This window comes from Telopea speciosissima, chromosome 8 (assembly GCF_018873765.1).
Source record: "Telopea speciosissima isolate NSW1024214 ecotype Mountain lineage chromosome 8, Tspe_v1, whole genome shotgun sequence".
Taxonomy (NCBI): domain Eukaryota; kingdom Viridiplantae; phylum Streptophyta; class Magnoliopsida; order Proteales; family Proteaceae; genus Telopea; species Telopea speciosissima.
In genome coordinates, this window is record NC_057923.1 from 8,750,928 (window position 1) to 8,774,129 (window position 23,202).

At 39.9% G+C, this 23,202-nt stretch overlaps 3 protein-coding genes across 3 annotated transcripts; all 3 read right to left on the reverse strand.

Annotated features, from left to right (window-relative positions):
• Positions 1-3,622: 3,622 nt before the first annotated feature.
• LOC122672005 (AAA-ATPase At3g28580-like) lies at positions 3,623-5,230 on the reverse strand. Its single transcript, XM_043869513.1, has one exon. The coding sequence runs from the start codon at positions 5,222-5,224 to the stop codon at positions 3,623-3,625; it is 1,602 nt and encodes a 533-aa protein (XP_043725448.1). The 5' UTR covers positions 5,225-5,230.
• Positions 5,231-16,390: 11,160 nt separating this feature from the next.
• LOC122672006 (thaumatin-like protein) lies at positions 16,391-18,287 on the reverse strand. The gene is made up of 3 exons (XM_043869514.1): positions 18,265-18,287; positions 17,262-17,432; positions 16,391-17,172 (listed from the first exon to the last, which is right to left on the reverse strand). The coding sequence occupies exons 1-3, from the start codon at positions 18,285-18,287 to the stop codon at positions 16,398-16,400; spliced, it is 969 nt and encodes a 322-aa protein (XP_043725449.1). The 3' UTR covers positions 16,391-16,397.
• Positions 18,282-22,868, reverse strand: LOC122672840 (hydroxyproline O-galactosyltransferase GALT6-like). Its single transcript, XM_043870337.1, has 7 exons — positions 21,963-22,868; positions 21,254-21,486; positions 20,873-21,163; positions 20,630-20,758; positions 20,363-20,536; positions 18,661-18,768; positions 18,282-18,543 (listed from the first exon to the last, which is right to left on the reverse strand). The coding sequence occupies exons 1-7, from the start codon at positions 22,843-22,845 to the stop codon at positions 18,334-18,336; spliced, it is 2,028 nt and encodes a 675-aa protein (XP_043726272.1). The 5' UTR covers positions 22,846-22,868; the 3' UTR covers positions 18,282-18,333.
• Between the last annotated feature and the right edge of the window lie 334 nt (positions 22,869-23,202).

Genomic DNA, 23,202 nt, shown 5'->3' on the forward strand with positions numbered 1-23,202 from the left:
CATTTTCCAATCAATGTACAATATCCATGAAGCTGATACGGTAACAAAAGAAATTTGTTGGCTTTGAGTTGTTTGAGCCCCTAAATTTCATTTTCATCAAGTGAGCCACCTTAAGTTTCATTCTTGCAGGATAGTAACCATTAATTTGCATTAGTTGTTGGGTTTCATGGTTTGCTGGCCAAATGATATGATCTGAACACTCATTCTCTTGTAAGAGTGATGCCATCCTCTCTTGTGAGGTAATCTGATGTTTTATGTCTCCTTTGTTTACTTGTTAGGTTGGTGCTATCCTCCCTTGTTAAGGTAACTGAAATATTTCTTGTGTCCTAGTTTTGATTCTTAGATTCTCAAGGAAGCGAGAACTTTTAGTTTGTTTTTTTTTTTTTGTTTCCCGCTTCTGGTTAAATGTAGTTCCATAATGATTGTGTTTGTAGATGTAACTTATTATGCTATACTCTACCATCATCTGATTACATATTGGATTCGCTAATCACTTGGTTCCACCATGAACAATTTGAGTTTAGCTGAACATACAAATTATTTATAAAATCATTCTGAACTCATGCACAAGCTTTGGTGATTGTTGATATTGTTAATGACATGGCATATGGATGACCAATTGTCTGTTATAATGCAACTGATCTTGATTGATTGTTCCTGCACATTTTGGCTTGTCTGCATTATTGATCTATCTAATTGCTTCGTTTGGTGCTTCTTCCATGACTTCAACTCTCCTTTTTTCTGGGCTTCTTCAAGAGCTTGGATCAGTTGAGCAACTGTTGCACCTTTCCACTATCCCTTTCACTCCATGGTTTTAAGAATTCAATAGGAATTGATGGACACTGGTTCTAGTTTTTCCCTGATTGAGGAAGAAATAGGAAATTAAGATCAGCCATGGTACCATTTAGATCTCAATATCCAGCTATTATCTTTTTCTTTAATTAGAAAAAGGTACAAAAAAACGTTGCAACTCACTTCTTGTAGCTATATCCACAAGTTTTTAATGTTCTTGAAGTGTCTCCCATGGAGGATGGAACTCTAAACCTTAGTACCCCTTTGGTGGCCAAGAAGGGGAAAAAGGTTATTTGGAATAACATTATTAACAGGGTTCGTTCCAAGTTGGGTCTTTGTAAAGCTCCAAAAGCATCATGTAGGGCATGGTATAAGTTCACGATATTGGATCAGAGATCAATCACCCCAAAAATCGATATGGGATCGGATACAGATTAGAGTATCGACATGGTATCAGATGGTTTTGCCTCAGTTTTTCTTGAAAAAAACACCTTAATGACCTTTTTACCCTTATCTGTTCAATTACACTGGAATAGATCGGCCGACACTATCGATTCCAAACAAACACATAAAACTCATGTTGTAGGGTCTGCAACATGCAAGGGCAAGAGCAAAAGGATACAAGAAAGTAGAGGCTTTGTTGGATGGCCATTGGAAATGTTTAGGATTTTTCTGACTTAGTCTTCTTTGCTTGATAAATTGTAGGGGTGTAAGTTTGGCCCTAACAGTCTGAACCCGCCTTGGCCCACCCTGGGCCCGAACAATGCCTGGGCTGTGATACACTGGCCCTGAGGGTGGGTTAGGGTTGAGAATTTCTGACCCTGAGTCAGGGCCAGGCCGAGCCAGGGTTGATGCCTTGGGTTGAGCCTGGATTGGCCCAACTTGACCCAATCTTGTCTTCTTCTTCTTCTTGTTAGTATAACGATAGGGTTCATCGTTGTCCATGTAATTCCATTCTGGATCATCTTGGCCATAACCTTTGGCAGCACATGCATTGTTGTCTTGATTGCATCCATACTGTTCACAACCAAAACCCATACCCATGCTGCCACCATAAGAGCCAGTTGCATAGCTACCATCGCAACTCATAGAGGAAGCACCACTAACAAAATTATCACTACCACTGCCACTGCCACTGCCACTGCTTGCAATATCATAGCTTCCACCATTGGCGCTGCCTCCATACCCAGCAACATTTCCACCACCAAAGCCACTTCTACTTTCACCTGTAGCACCATAATTAGGGCCAATTAGGGTCAGCCCAGCTCATCCCTAAGGGTGGGTTAGGGTTGGATTTTTCTGACCTGAGTTAGGTTGGATTGGGGTTTTAAAATGCCCTGCCCAACCGACCCTGTTGCAACCCTAATAAAATGGATGTAATTTTTACTCTTGAGGGACATCTATTTATTTCGGTAGCAACTAGGCAACCTCAAAAGGCTAGGGTAGGACCGTAGGTAAGTTAAATCCGGTTTTAAAAGAGGATGCAACTATCTCTAATTTTGGGTTTTTTTTTTTTTTTTTTTTTTGATAGTAAAAACAGAAATTTTTATTATTATTAAGAAAAAAGAACCCTGCATGGCACTATGGTGCCTACGCCTAAATACAAAGTGGGGTGAAGTGAGTACTCCACCTTATGAGGAATGCAAAAAACCCTGCCCATATTGATGCTCCTGGTGCATTGTGATTGCCCCCACTTCCAATTAGAGAAACTTCTCCCTCATTATTATTAGGGTAAGTGTTTCCTGTGAGGAGAGCATGCGCAAAAACATCAACAGAGGTGTCAATATTGCATTTCATTGGGGTGGGGTGTTGGAGTGTTCGTTCACCTGTTAATGTCTGGTGCAAGAGCCACGCTCCCCACAAAAGGCAAACATTCTATGTGGGAGTATGGGGGGGGGGTTTGGAGCGTTCGCTTCACCAGTCAGTGTCTGGTGCAGGAGCCATGCTCCCCCACAAAGGGAAAAAATTCTGTGAGAGAGTGTGCATCCTACATCCAAACAGAGGGGCGAAATGACCACCCCATGAATGGAGGTAATACGTGCCCTATTGATTCCACTGTATGCTCTCCCATTGGCCCAGAGTACAGGCCCTGTTTCCCATAGGACATAGAGAACTATTGCCCTATTATGAGATAGGTAATCATGACCATAATCTCATCCTCAGAAGAAACCATTCAAGAATGTGATAGACTTAGTTAGTCAAATCACATAAGCAAGGTTAAACCAAGCCCCACTGCTCTAACACTACATAATCCTCAACTTCTCAAGTGCTTCGATGATTTTCCTTCCTACTACCACTTCCATTCCCACCATCCCGCATTTCTTTCTTTTTCCATCTTTTTCATCGGTTCCCCACACTTCTCTACTACAACTACAAGACTACAACCATCACACTTTTATCAATTGTTATAAATAAAAAAAAAAAACTACAACCACCACATTTTTTTTTATGAAAGAAAGAAGAAATTATCAAAAAACAAAAAAAATGTGGTGGTTGTAACTGACCTTTAATCCACAGGAAAGGTACATCATCCATTCAAAAAAACCCCAAATAGGAACATAATATATAGTAGGACCCACCCATCTCTGTACATAAGAGAACTGAAACTGTCATGTGCAGCACCTGTGAGGCGCTGTGCATTTATCGCCTTACCCCTGTTCGGGTTAAGGCATTGGACAGGGGTAAGGCGGTAAATGCGCAGCGTCTCATCTCAGGTGCTGCACATGGCTGCCCGGATTGACAGGAGCCGAGTCCTAGCAGTAGAACTGAAATTCCACACTACTTACTACTACTGCTAAGCTCTACTCTCTCTATTCAGAATTCCCAGATTCTAAGAGTTTTCTGGCACTGATTGGTTCGCCACTTTGCCCCTCTTTTTGGAAGAAGCCCGGCGGTACCAGTAAAACAGAGACTTGTCCTTGTTCATCAGTTTCATCTGCTTCTTGTTGCCTGAGACCGACTTCTCCTTCTCTTCTTTCTCTGTTATCACCTTCTCTTCTTCTTCTTCGGTATCCTTGGTAGAAGATTTACCCTTTTCCTTAGCCATCTCAAGAGCTCTAATTAAGTTCTCCAGGGAAGTTTTTGCTTCTCCCTTTATGGTTTTGGGCATCAAATTCTCTGCAACATCAGCAGGGCTCATCTGGGTTTCTTCCAACAACCCACGAATCCTATCGAACAAACTATGTGATTTAATGTCCAAGTAATTCTCTGCAAGTACCTTAAACCCTTCAAAGCAACAGTAAGACAGCTCAATATGCATATCCATTCGACCACTCCGTATGAGTGCAGGGTCCAGTTTCTCCACATGGTTTGTGGTGAAAACGATGATTCGTTCCTCACCACAGGAAGACCAAAGCCCATCTATGAAGTTGAGAAGCCCCGAGAGAGTTATATCGCTGGTGTTGTTCTTGTCATTACCCTCTTCTTTAGGTTTTGGGAGGTTTCGATTTGGGTCATTTTCATCTTTCTTCTCCTTTTCCTTCTCCTTCTTCCTCTTGCCGGTGAGATCGAGCGAGCAATCGATATCTTCGATGACGATGACGGACTTGCCGGAGGTCTCGATTAAGAGCTTTCGCAGCTCCGTATTGTTCTTCACGGCGGTGAGTTCGAGGTCATAGATATCATAGTTCAACAGATTTGCCATGGCGGCGATCATGGTGGTCTTTCCGGTACCTGGAGGGCCGTACAATAAGTAACCCCTCTTCCAAGCTTTGCCGATCTTGGCGTAGTAATCTTTGCTGTTACAGAAAGTGAGAAGATCATCTTCTATTTGCTTTTTCTTCAATGGGCCCATAGCTAGATTCTGGAAGGTGGCCCGGTGCTGGAAAGCCACGTGGGTCCAGGAACCACTACCCCTCCAGCTATGGCCGGAGTTGTTAGTGTAGAGCCGCCGCTGGCGGTTGCGCACCACCACATCCTTCCCTTCCTCGAGCACATGGCGGAGGTAAGAATTAATGACGAGATCTCGGTGGCGCTTGTGAAAAGAAAGCCTGAAAGAACGCTTTTCCTCGGAGTGATTATCGCCGTAGAAAGGGTTTTGACGGTTGGTGGTGGAGACATGGGATTTCCACCAGAACTTGACTCCTTGAAATTGATCGGTGACTTCCTCGTGGTTGTCGAGATTGAGAACCAATTTTGCAGAGTTGGTGGTGATATCGGCTTTGAGTCGCTTGGCTTGTGTGGAAGAATGGGTACTGAGGTAGGCTTCGATGGAGGTGTAAGCCTCGTTCCGGCTAAAACGACCGCCGCTTTGTTCGTGGAAGCTGATTTGCATGTATGGATTCACCATATTCATAAGCTGGAAAAAGTATATCTGTAACAGATCACGGAGATGTCTAGGGAAGTACTGTTGAAACATGGCTGACATGAACATGATTCCTGCAACTATTGATCCTAATCCAGCCCATGTCTCACCACCCATCATCATCATCATCTCCTCCTTCTTAGCGGGATTTTGATCAAATTCTCTAGTTTCTCACCAAATCAAACACTCGAGTTCGATCTGTTCTATCTACTATTTTATACACTTGGATATGGGCAAGCGAAGTGTCTCACTCTGAGTCTTAGTCTCACACACTCTCACCTCGTGGGAAGAAATAAAAAGGCCAGCACTCTTCCCTTGTTCATTTGTTTCACCTGCTTCCATTTATTTATATGGAGGGAAAAGAACAGGTGTCATCATCGGATTGTAAGTGTAGGTGGGGGAGGACAAAACTGGGCAAGAGTTCCCTGCCTGGTCGTGTAACCCCTGTACCGATGCGTGGGCGATGCGTGGGCTAAAAGAAAACACACAAATTTTTTTATTTCACAAGAGACGGAACAATAAATCGGTGCACTCTTATGTGGGTGCACGAACCACACCACCAGGTAATGTTCTTTTTCTAAGGCAAACCACCTAGTCATCGAAAAATGACTGTTGCACTTTGGTCATTTCCATTTTTTCAAGGGCAGACATTACTTACGTGTCTGGGTGCAGGGCGACGTGTGGTGTGCGACTAAGGGTGTCAATTGGGACGGTTCTCGATACTTGGGACAGGACGGTACCGATATCGGTACCAAAAATGTCAATCCTAGTACCGTCCCATTTACTTAACGGGACCAAACCTAGATCCCAGTCCCAATAACTAGCGGGACGAGATGGTACCGGTTCCTAAACAATTCTAGACATTGTAGAAAAAGGAAGAAGTTTAATTGTTCGTAATGGAAAAATTCGATTGTGTTTTCCTCTTTGATTTTCCAAACAAAACCTTATTATCACACATGTCACTGTCACATGGTACTACTAAGTGGAAAAAAGAAAAACCTGGTACATAAAGTTGCTTGCTTGCAGGAAGAGAGAGTAGCACTGAACCAGAATTTTGAGAGGCGATACTTCAAGAGCTGCGGCTGTTCACTTGTTCCTTTTCGTATTCATAACGTAATTAATGAAACCCTAATGCATCATAAATATAATTCTTATACCTTATTTTTTCTCCCAAAAAAAAAAAAGATCTTATATATTTTTTCTTTTTAAACGGTACTAGTATGTCCGGTACCATTCCGGTACCTTATTGGTATTTTGGTACTGGTACCGTTGGGAATCCCGTCCTAGAATCGTCCCGTCCCATTTATCATTCGGTACCAAAATCAGATACCAGTACCGTCCCATTTACTAATGGGACGATACGGTATCGGGTTTTAGTGGGACGGTATTGGGACGGTTCCCGGTTCCGGTCCCAAATTGACACCCTTATGTGCGACTGGGTGGCGTTCTTTCTCCCTTTTTTCCAAACTCATATAAGAGGGAAAAAAGAACTCTGACCTAGCAGTAGAGTGGGATGACATGACCGCCCCCACCCCTCATGAAAGGCAAAAATCCTGCTTTGTTGAAGTTTCTGCGTGTGTGTTCCCATAAGGGTGTAAATCGGTCCGGGATCAGGTATTTGGTTTGGTTCCGATTCGGTTCCAAATAGTGGCAATGAGATCCAGATCCAGACCAAACCAAATTAATAACACATATTTCAAATCCAAGACTTTAATCAAATTATATTCGGCTCAAATTGGTTTAGGTTATTCAGTTTGGATCCGGATTTGGATTCGGTTCCACATTGATACCCTATGTTCCCATTGTCCCTGCGCTCGTGCTGGTATCATAGTCCTAGATAGAAAACTGGAACTCTTCCCCATAAAAGTGAGGGATGTGTTCTCTATCTAAGAGTGTGGTCCCTACCATAACGCAGGGCCAATGGGAATATGCATGGAAGGCGTGTGGAGGCATCAACAGAGACTAGATTTCAACCTTTCATAGTGGGTGGGGCGGTCAGTTAGCCCCATCCAGCGTCTATTGAAAAATAATCCTCTCTAATTCTCTAAAGTTGTGCAGTGTGGCAATGCTAGGTGTAGATGTGGACATGTGGTAACTCGGACATCCAATGATTCGAGTTCAGCATAAGTTAATAACCTCAGACCGTTGGATGTCCGAGCTGTCAGGTGTCAACATCTCCACCTAGCACTGTCGCACTACACAGCTTTAGGAATATGAGAAGATTAAAATCCGCTTCTGCCACACTCCAGAAAGTCTGTTTTTTTTTTTTTCATGAGAAAGAGATGAGGATGATGATGTGGATCCAACCTCTTTATTGAACTTTTCTATGAAATGAATTCAGATTACAAGAGGGGAATGTACCAAGACATAAGTGTGAATTTTACTTACCCCAAATGAATTTTGAAACCTAATTTAGGAAGAGATAGTTCCTCCGGTTTAACAAATGACAATGGAGGAAGACGCCATTATAGAAATAAGGATCACTCTCACTGCCCCGCCATACGTCTTCTTAGTTTCTAGTGGGCCATTAAGCCCCTCTCTCTCTTTCTCTCTCTCTCTCTCTCTCTCAATTTCAAGGTAGAAGACGGCCAAGCTATGTAAAAGACAAAGATGAAAGATGCCATAGACAGATTCTAAGGAGCTGTAAAGGGACCAAGTGGGCGACTACTCACTAAAGAGGGCATGTGGGATGGGAGGGGCAGCGAGGGCTTGGGCTGCGTTAGGTGCTGCCGTGGGGTGTACGTTGGCAGTACTCCAATTACCAATCTCTACAAACAGGGTGAGGGCCCCAGGGCCATCGACCTGGGCATTGTTTCTGCCGCAAGTCGAAAGTGTTTTAATTAATGAGTCAATTATATTTCAATAGTCACCATCGATGATGAAGTGGAGAGTCTACACATCTTGTTCAGGTTCGCCTTCCACGCGCCCACCCCAACAGAACTGCCGACGAATGTAGAAGAAAGAAATCAAAGATCCAATTGGTTTGGTATTGTGTATGTGACATCACCATACTCACGTCATAACGTTGGTCGGTTGGGTTGATCCTCTCTTAAAATTTTTAAAGTCATTAGATAGAGAAATGAAGAACCATCTCGGAAATAACCATTAAAGTAAAACTGATGATAAAATGAGAGAAAAGTCCTCTAAGAAGATGCTGTAAGATTTTCATTTTGTGGATTAGCATAGTTCTATTTTATTTTCATAAAATTGGTTTAGTTGTGTTGATGAGAACTGTTTTAATGGTATGAGTTCAGTTACTATGTGTGGACCTAAAGTGTTGTTTCCTTAATGAGAAGGAAACCTTAGTTTCTATGCAGGGTTGGTCCCTACCCTCACCATTATAAATAGTTGTCACTGACTCATTAAGTGACTAACCTAAGAAAATTTAAAGACAAGTGAAAGAGGGTAGACCAGACCAACGCAGTTCGTGTGCGATAGAGATCGTTAAGAATTCGATTTCCACAACCATGGATCCAGGTACGTCAATCACATCCCTGGATTTACTTGTATGATCATTGATCTCCATGAGTATTCCGCATGAATTATTTTATCAGATGCAAGATGCATGTTTCTGTTAATATCAAATGAAACAATATGTTTATTATAAATTTTATTTCAATCGGTCCGATTTTGGTTATTTGGATTTGTTTCAGTGGGTTTACATTTTGACAAGGTGAAATAAAAAAAGAATCGGATGAATTTAACCAAAATCTGAATCATTATGCATTCGATCTGGTTTTACTAGTTTTTGTTTGATTTTCGTTATTCAGTTTATAATCGATTTACATGCGGTTCGTAGTACCAATTTTAGGAAATGACAATGAAGACAACTTTAGCTTTTCAAACCCTATATATTCCTATGTTTCCCCATTATCCCCCAATCTCCTCCTCCACTCATCTTGTTTCCCATGCCTATTTGATAAAAAAAAACCATTCCATTTTCACACTTCCTTCTTTTCCTTTCATGTTCTTTGTTATTTTATTTTTTTTTCTTCTCCACTCTAACATGTTAAACAAGCTATTTTTTCCATTAGCAGGTAGAGTTTTATTAATCCATTTTAATATGACCCATCATTTTCAATCCGTACTTGAACATATATATTATATAATTATTCCCAAGACATTTTACTTATTGAAGACGATGTGGATTAGGTAGAAAGAGGGTTTCAAAAACTTGAAAGTCATTTTATGCAAGTTATATATATATTTTGGGAGAAGGATAGATATGCTAGCGGTATATGATATGCTAGGACCGTATTTGTCTATCTCTCTCTTCTACCCTTTGAAATAACTCTCTTACCCTTCAAAGGGGGAAAGAGAAAGACAAGACACATAGAGCGCTAGCATACGGTATACTGCTACCATACCCAGCCTTTTCTCTATATTTTTTTGGGAGAAAGTTCCACACTCCCATTATTCTATTTCTCTCTTCCCCCATATGAAAAGACACATCTGCCCCTTTGTTTTGAAGAGGAGAGAGATAGACACATGGAAGTGCTGGTATAGACCACATTCCCGGACAAAAAAATTGCTTCAGACTCGGCTTCTGTTCAGCACCTGCCCAGGCTACACGTGCAGTGCCGGACACAGTGAGACGTGAAAAGACCGCCTCACACCTTGCCCAAGCAGGGGTGAGACGGTCTTTTCAAGTCTCACTGTGTCCGATGCTACACTTGCAGCCCGGGCAGGATGCTGGATAGAATCCTTTTGGAAACTACTTTCCATATTTTTTTTATGCTAATATGGGTCCTATGTAAAAATCTCTTTTTATCCTTGCATTAAATATAATATTAAATAACTTTTAAGAATGAAAAATAAAAAGTTAGATTACAATCTTCTTTGTAACTAAACGACAAGATTTTCCCCATACAATATTTTGTAGGGAAATTAAATAAAGTAGTTAGCATCCACTTCAGCCACATATATGTACTTATGATATACGCAAGCACTATCACATAGAAGGTAATGGTTGCAGCTTCTTTCCCAAACTAACTAGCTCTTGTCACTTCAACAACCGCACCATGGCTTCCCTTGTTTCCATTAAAGGGGCCATAATTTACTCACACCAGTTTTGGACTGTTTGTATGATTCTCTCAATAAAATTTTCTTTAGAATTTTAAAATAACTCTAGTGACCCTAACGCACTACTACAAAGAAAATGAATAAGAAAATAGAAAAATTGGCCCACATTGTAATCATAGAGTGGAAATAATTTGGATTCATGTTGCGTGATTGTTTCCTCTCCTTATTTTTCTCCATTTCTATGTTGGGAATAACCCTACAGTAGATAACTCTGTGATCTTGAATGCCTTCATCATCAGTTGGGTCTCTTCATTTACAATTTGGATCCTCTATTGTCGAGCTGCCCTGCAGTACCCTACTGTCGAGAAATAGCAAGACAGGAAATGACCGCCTTACCTCCACTCGGGCAAGGTGCTCGGGCAGAGGTAAGACAGTCATTCCTCGCCTTGCTGTGTCTCGACAGTAGGGTCCTGCCGGGCAGCTCGGCAGTAGAGAATCTGGATCCCTCCATTTAATAGAAGAAGTTTTTAGATTGGATTCCATCAGACCTACAGTGTTGGTAATACACATGTGTACCGTCACTCAAAAGTATCCCACATTGGAGAACTTTGGCATTAGATGTCTACATCCACTAAGTGGGTCTCTCCACTTAATAGCTTAAGCTTTTGAGTTATGATAGTTTAAGTATATGATGTCCAAAAATCAAATGGTCTAAATGGGCCTAATATACTTTCCTAAAAAACATCTAATGCATGATGTTTCGTCTCTCCTTTGTCCACATCGTTACTGTTTAATTCATTTCAACCAAAACATCATTGAAAGATACTTTTTATCTTTTGCATTCTTTATGTCGTGAATCCCACGTGTTTCATATCACTTTACATCAATTGCATTTCTAATCAAACACCCCAATTAAATTTTTTTTTGGAAAAATTACATGATTAGCTATTTTTGGGTTTTCATTTACAAAACTATCCACCCTATGTTTGAGTTAACAAAAATAGACAAAAACAAGTTAAGGTTTACAAAACTGGACAAAATAGTGTCTCTCCCTCTCACACTTATTTTTTTAGACATTTTTACCCCTATCATTGCCTTCTCGCCCAGGCATCCTCCGTTCCCTGCAACCCTACCCTTGTCCCAGCCACCACCATTCTCTGCTACCCCAAGTAACAAAGGAAAAAAAAAAAAGAGATTTTTTCAGAGGGAAATTGCTGAGGAAGGAAGGAGAGTCACTGTTTTGTCTAGTTTTGTAAAATTAAACTTGTTTTTGTCTATTTTTGTTAACTCAAACATAGGGTGGACAGTTTTGTAAATGAAAACCCAAAAGTAGCTAATCATGTAATTTTCCCTTTTTTTTCATGCTGTCTTTATATTTTATTTTATTTCCCTTTACACCTAAAACCGAATAGAGCATAGGCATCTCAGTTGACTTCCTCAATGTTATTGCATATGAAATCTTTCATGGAAGAGGTAGAGTCTTCAAAAAAACGGAGTCTTCCAAGGGTGGAAGAGGAGTCCTATAAAAGGAGAGAGGTGTCTACCAAAAGCAGTAGTGATGATCCAAGCGACAGTATAAAGAGTACAATATGGAGCAACATGTGTACAAGGACTAAGCGAAGAGCCAATTTAGAGAATGAGAGGAGAGAGAAGGATGTATCGGGGGCTTGAGGTACACTAAACAAAGTTTGATCCAACTTTCACTTTGTTGATGTAACTGGTTTCGCCGAATCATGTAAATCATTTGCCTCTTATGTATGTTCTTTTTTTTTCTTGTTCTCGTTGATATTGTATATACGTTTTTGTTTGCCGAACGCAATCCTATGGGCGTATACAGCTTTGTGTGACACACACTTTTGTGTTTTTCTCACACTGGGAGCATAATGTTGTCCCCCCCCCCCCCCAACAAGTGATGTCAAAGCTAATGGTTGTCGATGATCAGGGAGATAGTGAGAACACACAATGTTATTGAGAGTGGTCAATGAGATTTCTTTAAAAAAAAATGTAGGGAGTTACCATGAATTGCCATGGTAAAGGTAGCATTTTGTAGGATAGGAATGGTGTGGTGGGCATTCCTACAACATGGTTTGAAGGAAGATGATACATCCTCAAGGTGAAAACGGAGATTAAGAGATTAGAGGGTCATTGTTTAGTCATTTGAAATATTATCACTAGAGATGTGTTGGTTGAAGAATCTGGTCGAAATGATGAGATTTCAATCATTCTATGTTGGGTGAAGAATGGAGCTGAAATGATGTGCATGTCGACTATTCAAGGGACTAGCACTATAGGTGTGTTGGGTGAAGAATGGGTCGAAGCTGAATAGGTGTGGTTGGTCATTCATTCGAGGGACTAGCACTGAGGATGTGTTTGGAGAAGAATGAATTATCGATCATTCCATGAACGTAGTCTTCAAAAGAGTGGAAGAGGTGGAGTCTTCTAAGGTGGTTGAAATCTTCAAGTGAGGTGAAGACTTCCAAGATAATGGAAGAGGTGGACTCTCTAGTTTCCCAAAAAAATAAAAGAAGTGAAATCTTCCAAGTGGTTGAAGTCTTCAAGAGAGTGGAGTCTTCCAAGGGTGGAAGAGGAATACTAGTCCTATAAAAGGAGAGAGCTAGGTGCTACCAAAGGGAGTAGTGATGATCGAAGTAAGCAGTCAAGATGTGAGGATCCAAATGAGAACCCAAGGGGTACAACGTGGATGCAACATGTGTACAAGGACTAAGCGAAGAGCCGATGTAGAAAAGATGACAGAGAGAGAAAGGTGTACCTGGGACTTGAGGTTTGGGTATCAAATCACAGCTATTATACTGTATCTATTCTCTTGATTCTTAGTGAAAGTTGGATCTCACTCTATTGATGTAGGTGGTTTTGAACCACGTAATTCTCTTATCTCTTATGTATGTACTTTATTTTTCTTGTTCTCATTGATCTTCTATATATGTTTTGTGTCTATAACACAGTTCTGTGGGTGTATACACTTTTGTATATTACACACGTTTTCATGTGTTTCTCACATTGGGAACCGAATGTTGTCCCCCCCCTGCCTCAACATTTTTGAATAGTGTTTTCTTCATCTCTCATTTTCTACTATATAAATTGATGAATATTCAATGTTTAATCCAATTAACAATAAACAATTTCAATTTCCTTCAATAAGAAATCTTGTCACTTTAAAAATTTTCCTCGTTGTTGCCTTCACTGGAAGGGGTTTTCTGCATGGTAAATATGAAAATGGTTTTGTTAATAATCTTTCCTGATCAGGAGGTAGTTTGGTGTCAATATGGTGGTACCCTAAATTTTGAATGATCACCACTCTAAATCTTAGCATTTGGATTCATTTGAAGGATTATCACCTCCAATTCGCAGGCACCTCCTATTCCTCCAATTCAAATGACACCCATAATATATGTTTTTGGTGAAAAGGGTCATCCATTATTTTAGAAAATTGACCCTAATTGGATAAGATTTCTATAATTTGGGTCTAGTGGTCATTTCGCAAGAGAGAGGAAGTGACATGCACCTATCTTTCCTATTTGCCTAGTTGCTTCAATTATTATTTATTAAATACAAAGTATGATTTTTTTTTTATTTTTTTTTTGGGGTCAAATCAGACTTGCCATGTTGGTTTATTGCTTTCCTGATTTTACAATAAACTACAAGGAGTATTTTAGTATTTATTAACAAGTAAAGATTGAGAAGCAAATAAATTAAAGATAAGGGAGAGACCAATCAGGACGACAAACAACAAGCACTCTCCACTTTCCTTGACAATTTTGACCTTTTGTTAATTATTTTAAGACAACTATTAAGGTATTAAAAGTGTAAGATAATTGCAGCAAATGTTAGGTAAGGAGGGGATAATAGAAGAGAGAGAGAGAGAGGGGAGAAAGAGTTCACAACCCCATTCCTTTAGGGGCTTAGGCATTAATTAATTAATTAAACCAAAAATTAAGCAATGGATTTTAGAATAAGAGGTGGCCCTCTTTCTTTTCTTTTTATGCCTCAATATGGTATTAAAATCCTCTGCAGTACCGGTGGGCCGGCAGTGCACATCCAACGGCATAGCAGAGGCCATGTGTACCATGTGTGCCACCTGGCCTTTGCTGTGTTGTCAGATGTGCATTGCTGCCCCGCCGGTACTGCAGAGGATCCTGATCCCTCAATATGTGGGAGAAGATTTTAAAACTCAAAATGGGATCGGTCTCCATTAATTCTGATTTGATTTTGAACGGAATTATCCTAGAATCAATTGGACTCGTATAAGAATCGGACTAATTTGATTAATAAAGATTGTGTTTGGTATGCATACACAATAATAATGCATTCTAAGAAATTAAACCAAATGCAACCTTAAATCTCACCCTGGTCTTAAGTATCTGGACTCACTCTCTATTTAATATATGGGGAAAGGTTGGGTATGCTAGCGGTATACCGTATGCTAGCATCCTATGTGTCTATCTCTCTCTTCCACCCCCCCTTGAAGTGTAAGGGAGTCATTTCAAAGGGGGGAAGAGAGAGATCATAGACACATAGGGTGCTAGTATACCCCTATATATTTGTTCTCTCATCTTCTCAACCTCAACATTTTGTGGGTTCCGATCACCCCACCCCTTGAAGATATAACTCTAAATTGGATTAAAGAGAACGAACGATATAGTTAAACATTGAAAGCATTTGAAATTGTATTAGTGAATTTTTTTAAGTTAAGGTTGTGTTTGATATGCATTCTAGGTCGATTTTGCATTCTCAGATGATAAAAACAATTATTTTTAACATTCGAGAATGCGAAATTGACCTAAAATGCACTCCAAGAATGCATACCAAACACAACTTTAGACTGCATTTGTTATGATTTTTTGGAATACATTACTGACCTAGAATGCATTCTAAGAAAATATACCGAACAGAGCATTAATATCCATAGAATCAAGTTTAATTAGAATTAATTTGGATCCAAGTTTTAAACAAGATATTGGATTTCACAATTTCTGGAAGTTAGCATCTTCTTCGTAAATGAGTCAGGAAATCACAGTGTGAGTTTCAAGGCATGAATTCATGATGCCATCTCTGCAATCATACGCAAAGAACTCTCGGAAAAATTATCCTCTCCAATTCCTTAAAGTGTGGCAGTGCGGCAGTGCTAGGTGGAGATGCTGACACTATGATGCCGACACTTCGATACCAATATGATACAATACACGATATCACTATGATGATCATGCCATAATCGCGATATAGCGCGAATCCGTGATATGATGTAATCATCATAGCAATACTTCTGTGATATGGCTTTTTGATGATACCAAAAAATAATAAGAATTAATTTAAAAAATTAAAAATTAAAATAAAAATCGATAGGTTTTGAATTAAAAAAAATAGTAAGGGTTTAACCAAAAAAATTGATAGCTTTTAACTAAAATATAGAAAGGGATTGAAGAGAGAGTACTTGAGAGAGCACATGAGAGCGACCAACCCTGGGATCCTCTCCGGCACACGTGGTAGATGGAGAGACGTCATTGGGAGATCCCCATCCACCTCCCCGTGCTGGAGATGATCCAAATCCCCTACACCATTGGTCTGAACTTGGAAGGGCTTTAACGCCCGCACATTCTACCAAGTGCACTAAGCAATTGAGAAAGTTGAAAGTTATTTAATGAACCATTTAATGCAATTCTTATTAAATTACATCTAACTACATTTAATGTTTTTGGGAATAAGACAAGGGACAATTGAATGAAGGTGTCAAAGATTACGAGGATACTTTGGTAAACCCAAACCCAATATTGAGAAATTTATAATTTTCCCTTCTTTTCAGTCAAAGCAAGCACAAAACTATCTTTGGCTGGGAGAGAGAAGAAATAAAATATTGGAAATGTATATCAAAACCATACATGATAACACAAGTAAATAAGGGGGGATAGACTATTTATTTGAATAGTAAATGAACCCAGTCAATCATATTGACAATAAACATCAAATATAACATTACAAACCTGAAAACCCATGGAGAAAGAATCAATGGGGCTTAGTCATACCACCAGACATTTTTCCTTAAAACTATAGATGCCCCAATATAAAACAGTCCTGTAGTCCCCTCTAGATTGCTTCATAATTATTAGAGAAATGGGTCAAACCTTCTCTTTATATAAGAGAGTAGAGACATCACCAAGATATGTCTTCAAAAAATATGCCCAAACATCAATTCTTTTCTCCATAATATTTATGTATTTTTTTTTTATTGCTGCATCATTATTACTATCCCTTCTTCCTCTGCAACTCATTCATCAACATGAGCATGAACATGGTCACCCAAAGCAGGAGGAGAAGGACAAAAGGTTATGATATACTCTTTGGAGGTGCAGCTCACCACTGGTGAGGGTTTATCAAAAGCATAACTGGAATATGAGGGACAAGCATCCTTGAACATCTTCGAATACATATTCGGTTGGCACTTCTCTGGGCTCCCATAAGCATTTCTACAACAGAATGTATCCAGATTGAAAGCCAAACATGCACTTTTGCAAGCCACCACCGTTCCACCATCATTCAATACCTGTAGCTCCACTGGGCAAACACTATTGATGTTCTTCAAACATCCTTCAACAAAACAGTTAGATTTTGCATTCACGGCGGAGACAGATACAGGGAGATTGTATCCATCAACCAAGCTAACATCATAGAAATTCAAATTGCTTTTACTTGTTGGTAGCAAGGAAACCTCCACAAGTGTAGCTGGTGGCATGCCAATGGTCCCATTGCAAGCAAATCGTCCCTGGCAGTCACCAGTTTGGCAGGCTGGCTTAGAAGTGAAGTCACACTCTGTTCTTGCCCAGAACCGGCCACTCCATGTGTCTGGTGCTTGGACGCGCTTTGACTTGCCTGTCTTTAAGCTGAACCCACCATCAGCTATCACTGCTTGGCCTGCATTTGGGGCAGTAGCCGGCCATATTGTAAATGGACATAGGTTGAGAAAATAGAACGTGACTACAGCCCCTTCTGCATGTTCTGCAACTGCAACATTTCTGAATGAATTAGCTAGATACCATTTAATCCTATAATAAGTTGAAAATTAACCTTTCAATCAGAGAAACAGAGTTGTACTATATGTTAAAGAAATTTGTGACAAGTTTGAGAGTGTTACCAGATAACATACAAAGCCATATCAGAAGGGGAAGAAGGGATGATGCTGTAGACTGCCTGAACTGCTTCATTTTGGCTGGTGCTGCAGCAGTCGGAGGAATTCCAGACGATGGATGGGCTTTTTGTAGTTAGAGTACTTGGGCGATTGTCCTTGTCCTCCCTTTGAATTTGCCTGCAGTTGGAGAAGTTCTAGAATGACAGATGGACTTTTGTGCTTCAAAAACTTCGACACATGTCCTCTTTCTTTGATTTTACTTCAAGTTTTTAAGCAATCTTTAGAGATAAGTTGGAGACATGCTTAAGAGGTTAGGTTAACCTTCACTAGGAACCTCTCTTTAAGGAGAAACAAGATGGGTTTATAAAAAGTGAAGAGTTAGACTTTAAAAGAAAATTTTGAACAGAGCAATAGGAGAAGTCGAAATAATATACGTATTTTAGGGCCGTAAGCATCCAGGTATGGGTAGGTGTTTACATTTCAATGAGCCCAATACAGAAGAAACAGTTCAAGAGTTACAAAATCTGAAACCATAGAAGTGTATTCAATCATTAGAAAAGAGGCTTGATTGAGTATCGTCTCCATTCAGGGACACGCGGAAACATCCTGCATCAACTCTTCAAATCTATCCATCTATTATTAAGTGCTTCCAAAGCATAAAATTGCCCATCAAGCAAAACTGTAGAAACATGAACTTAAATGAATTATAAACTATTGAATTATGATTCCAAATGATATCCATTTCCATCTGCTTCTGTGTATTACTATACATTACAGAACCTGCTGATGTCAACAATGTTTTCTGCTGGTATAACCCACCTACACTTCATCATCCCCCAGCCCAAATAAAAGAGGGGGAAAAAAGACACAGAGAAAGAGAAAAAGTAAGAAAAAATAATGAATGAATTGGAAAGGGAACATGACCAAGTCCCCAAACATCCAAAGGAATATACACAAGACAATGCTATATAACTGCAAAACTTCGCTCCACGTGCCTGTCGTTTCTCACCTCCCCACATCATCCCAGATCATCGTTGTCTCTGTCAACCAATCATCAGCTGCAGAAACATCATCATCATCATCTCATATTGCAGCATTGAGGTCGTCCTTCTTGTTGCAATTTGTCCCACATACAGGTCATCTGCCTAGGAGACTGATAGTGTGCTGTGAGGTAGTCATCAATACACCCAAATTGGCAGAACCTCGAGCTGTGAACGTACTCCACCGGCCTTGTGCTGTTGAACTGTTCTACCCACATTCCCATACTCACATCTTCCATTTTGAACAGCTGCAGTGTGTGCATTCTAGCTAATTAGAGAAAGAAGAGGGGAAAGAGAGAAAGAGGGAGGGAGGGAGAAACAATGTATGTTTACTAACACTGAGCTGTTCAAAAAATAAAACTTACTCTTAGCTTGTGACTCTCAAACTCGGATACAACAAAGTGTGCAATATCGGATGACACAATGTAGCCAGGCCCATTCGCATAGGGTGGGTAATCTTCTTCTGGCCATTCCTAAAACAATCCAAAGATAAACAAAAAAAGGGTCAGGAAGTAGTCAACAACTCAAAATTTCGAACTTCTTTATGTTATAGTACGAAAACTCGGTTGAAATCACCAAGATTTGGCAAATTATTTCAGTTTTGACAAAGGGTGAAACAAAATCGGGTGTGACTCAATACAAATGCAGGGTTTTGACCGAAATTAAGGTTTCGATACAAAACAGGACATGTAAAATTTTTTCAATAGAAATGGATCGAAATTTCAACCCCTTTCGTGAGTTTCAAGTGGTTTCGCTTGTAAACCCCCCCCCCCCCCTTCCAAGGAAAAAAAAAAAACAGATTAATATATTTTGCAAAATCACCTACATTTCTTGATGGAGCAAAGTGTTTTGGACTACTACAATGCATCTTCAACAACGATCTACCACATTTGAACAAGATTTTTATAAAATCCAAACTTAGAGGCATACCCTTTTTCCCCCAAAAGTTTTGAGTCTTCTTGGAACTCAATGTCATATTGACATAGAGTTGGAGGAATGGTTTTGTAGGGATGTTTTAACCTTGCTTCTACACTTGTACTTGACTACTTGTAACACTAGTACAATTGTATTTGTAATTGTACTTGCAACCGTTAACAATGTTTAATATTAAATGGTTTTTCTTCATTCCTAATGCATATTTTAGTTGTTTTCATTGAATTTTGTGTGTTATAGTACTAAATTACAGTAAGGTACGGAGTAAACTACCAACCTAGGATACAAAACCAAACTTAACCCTTTTTTTGTGTGTGTGCTTGTTTATTTTAATAACCTAAAGGTTCTAATATATTTAGAAATGCTTAATTAGGATTTCCTGAAGTTTCATGCCAAAATATGATCATTAGACCGAATTTCAATTGAAACCCAAAGTCAAAATCTTGAATCTTACTCCAAGTAACACAAGCCTACAATTGGAGATCTTCACTAGTAACAGAGGCTGAACAGTAGAAATTGTGACTCAGAATAACTCATGAATCATTTGAAATGTGATTGTGGCAGCACTGCCAGGGATAAGACAAAAACTTGAAAATAATCTTTGCTCTCTTCCAGCTTAAATTCAATATTTCATATGTGGCTACTATTAAGTCCAAACCTCCAGCAGAGAAAATACAACAAACAAGATCCTACAACTTCCACCCAATTCTGCCATACAACTCATCACATGTCATAACTATCCATAACCAAGTAATCTGAGCAAATCTGAGGTGATAATCACTTCACAGCCTGGTAATAGCTAGAAAGAAAGAATTTCACTAAACTAGTAGAAGTTAATCAAAAGGGCACCAATTTTCAAAGTCATAAATAATCCATGACATGGATGTAAAGCTTTTCAATAAAATGCATCCAACATTGTGTTTCTGTTGAAAGGAAACTAAATTGCAATCACAAATATGGCTATCCTAATAGTGTCACTAAAAGGAGAAAGTGAAGAAAATAAGCAATGGATTTGATATCAGTCTATACTCTTATAATTGGATGTTAAGAAAGCACGACCAGGCAATAAAGTACAGGATAAATGAGTCAATAAGATTTATACATAAAGAGCAGAATACAGGGTCAAAAAAGTACCTCATATGTCACTGCCCATTTACCCGCACGCAAGGGCTTGTGATAGTAATTTATGTTCCCTACATATAGGCTCCTATCTCTGGGGACTTTCTTTGCTTCCCTGAGCACTGGATCTATCCTGACAAATGTGTCATCATCACACTTCATGATATACTTCGCAGATACCATGCGAACCTGTGAATCAACAAAGGTATAAGATTAGAGTGATATCTACGAAACCCATATGCTATGTAAGTTTCAAACTCTTGAGTATATTTCCAAACTCACCCCATATTCACAGATGGCAACTGTCTTCAGAACCACAAGGTCATAGCTATCCATAAAAGGAACTATAACAATATCACCAAAGAACTCTGCTTCTTTCTTTAGCTCTATATTTATCTCTTTTCTTCCATTCTGTCCAATGCATAAAGCCCAAAGAACATAAGCACCCCAAGACAAAAGCTTATGCTAAAAAGATTTTCATTTTTTGTAAACCAAAGCAGCATATGCAATGCAGGTCTGCCATACCAGTGCCACAAAGAACCGAGCAACAACTTGTGAAGACCTGATGAGTTTTGTCTGCATCCAGGATTTCCTAATTGCCATTCTCTCAGAAAAATGGTTACCAGCAGAGAGGATACCAATGAAAAGCTCCACAGACTCATCAGGAAGCGGCGGGGCTTGCCATCTACTCGACATCTCGAGTAGCTTCTGTGGAGCAAAACTTGGATGTGATGTTGGCAAGGAAGCAGCAAATATGGAGTGTATATCAATATCCCCATTCAGCGATAGGCCAGTGGCATCCTCAAGAACAAATCCCTGTCAACATTAGCCAGTTAAATTAGATGAATAACCCAGATTCATTGGGATAATGATACATCAACAACGAGGCTTTATGAAGGTACTCACAGTGCGATAAGGGAAAGAGGTAATATGCCTTCCATCAACATTGAAATGATAACCTTCCAATCCTGCACTAAGCGTGAGTACGAACAACTTGCCCTCAGCAAATGGGTATGGCCAATCAACTGTAACCTTCTTTGTTCGGCCAATCAACCGGTTTAACCACCATATTGCTTTTGACTCCTCCGAGTGATTGTCATCATCACGGATCCATTTCTCACACTTGACCAGTTCATCAACTATACAAAGCACAAGGAATTATTCAGAGTGGATATGGGCCATTCTTGTAAAGTGCTTGTTGTGTGTGTTCATGTTTTCTTTTATTTATTTTGTGTGTGTGTGTGTGTGTGTGGGGGGGGGGGGGGGGGGCGGGCTCAACAGGCAGGTTCAACCCTACCGAGGATGGTTTTTGTACAGCGCCCATGAGATTACCATTTCAAATGAAGGTCACCTCTCAACCCCCCCCCCTCCTAGCATGAAAGATGGGACAACTTCCTCCTGTATTTGCTAAAGAATGGGTAACACAAGAAGTTCATTGACAAGCTATTGCTAGTATGACCATTTACATATAAATTTACTCAATTGCTTCTCGTTTACATTTTTTCTCTAGGGATATGTCTTGAAGTAGTCAAAGTCTAAAACAACTAATCTGAAACAGCATTCACAAGTCTCAACAAAAAGCAGATAACGAGAGAAGTTCAATCAATCCACATACCAGTTTCCTCGTCAGCCTTAGATTTCCAGCCCTCGCACCGAAGTGCTGACCCCCACTGCATCCTATAGCAAGTATTCTGTTCGATAACCGGCTTCCCACTCCAGTCTCCCTTCAACCTAGGATTAAAGTGCAAAATCCTTGGAGGTTCTTCACCATCAACAGTCTTCAGTCCCTGCAACTCCACCATGAACTGTGAGACCATAACTGACTGATCATCTCCTTTAGGGAGGGTAATCTTCGGGTCAGACTCAGCGTGAGCCGGAAGCGGTGTCCCCACCAACGTAATGTGTGATCCCAGAGTAAGCCCGCATGGAAGAACTATAATTTTACCGCGATTCTGAAATTCGGACCCAGTAAGCGAAATTGAATGTGGACAAAACTCGGATCGATTCTCCTTTTTCCTCTTCTCCTCTTCGAACTTCCCATTCTCCGACTCCAGCTCTTCCCATAGCTGTTTCCCTATTACCCATGCATCCCTAGCGGACTTTAGAAGCCCAGAAAACCCATCTTTACTACTACTAGATGTGCTGTCCTGAAAAATTAAACCCGAGATTGTCTTGTGCTCTCCCATCCGTCTCTCAAGTGTTCTGGGCTGCGATGGTTGGAAAGTACTCTGTGAAACCCTAAAAGGAACCTTAGAAGGTCGATTTGGTGCTTCTTTTACCAATGTCTCCTCTTCACTCTCAAGCCGGAAAGGAAGAGATAACGCTTCGTTGAGAAACCCATTGAAACCATCAGACGAAATGGAGCCAACACCGCCGTTAAACACAAAAGGGATTTCTAAGCTCACCATTAGAAGATACAAAAACCCTACAACGATCAAAAACTGAACGGACCTCTGCCTACTGAAAGAGACGAAAGCATCAAACTTTCCTCTCTTCATCCTAAACTTTCTCTCCTTCCCCACCCAAAAAACAAACACAGCCAAAACCAACAAAAATCTCAACTTGTTCGGTTTCGATTGGAGTGAAAACGAAACAAAACTCTTTCGAATCAAAAACTTTAAAAAGACAATAAATTCGAAGTCGATATTTCTCTTCAAATCCCTCGCACTGGATCTTGAGGTTAAGAAGAGAGAATTAAAATAACTTAAAGGAGTTAGGACAGCAGCTCAGGAAGAGGGGTACAGTGCGAATGCAAAAAACATAAAAATAAAAAAGGGCGTTTCAGCCTTTCAGGGTATGAAGCTTTCTAGTGGAGAAGAAAATTCAAAACTATTTATGGAAGAATATCTCGGTTT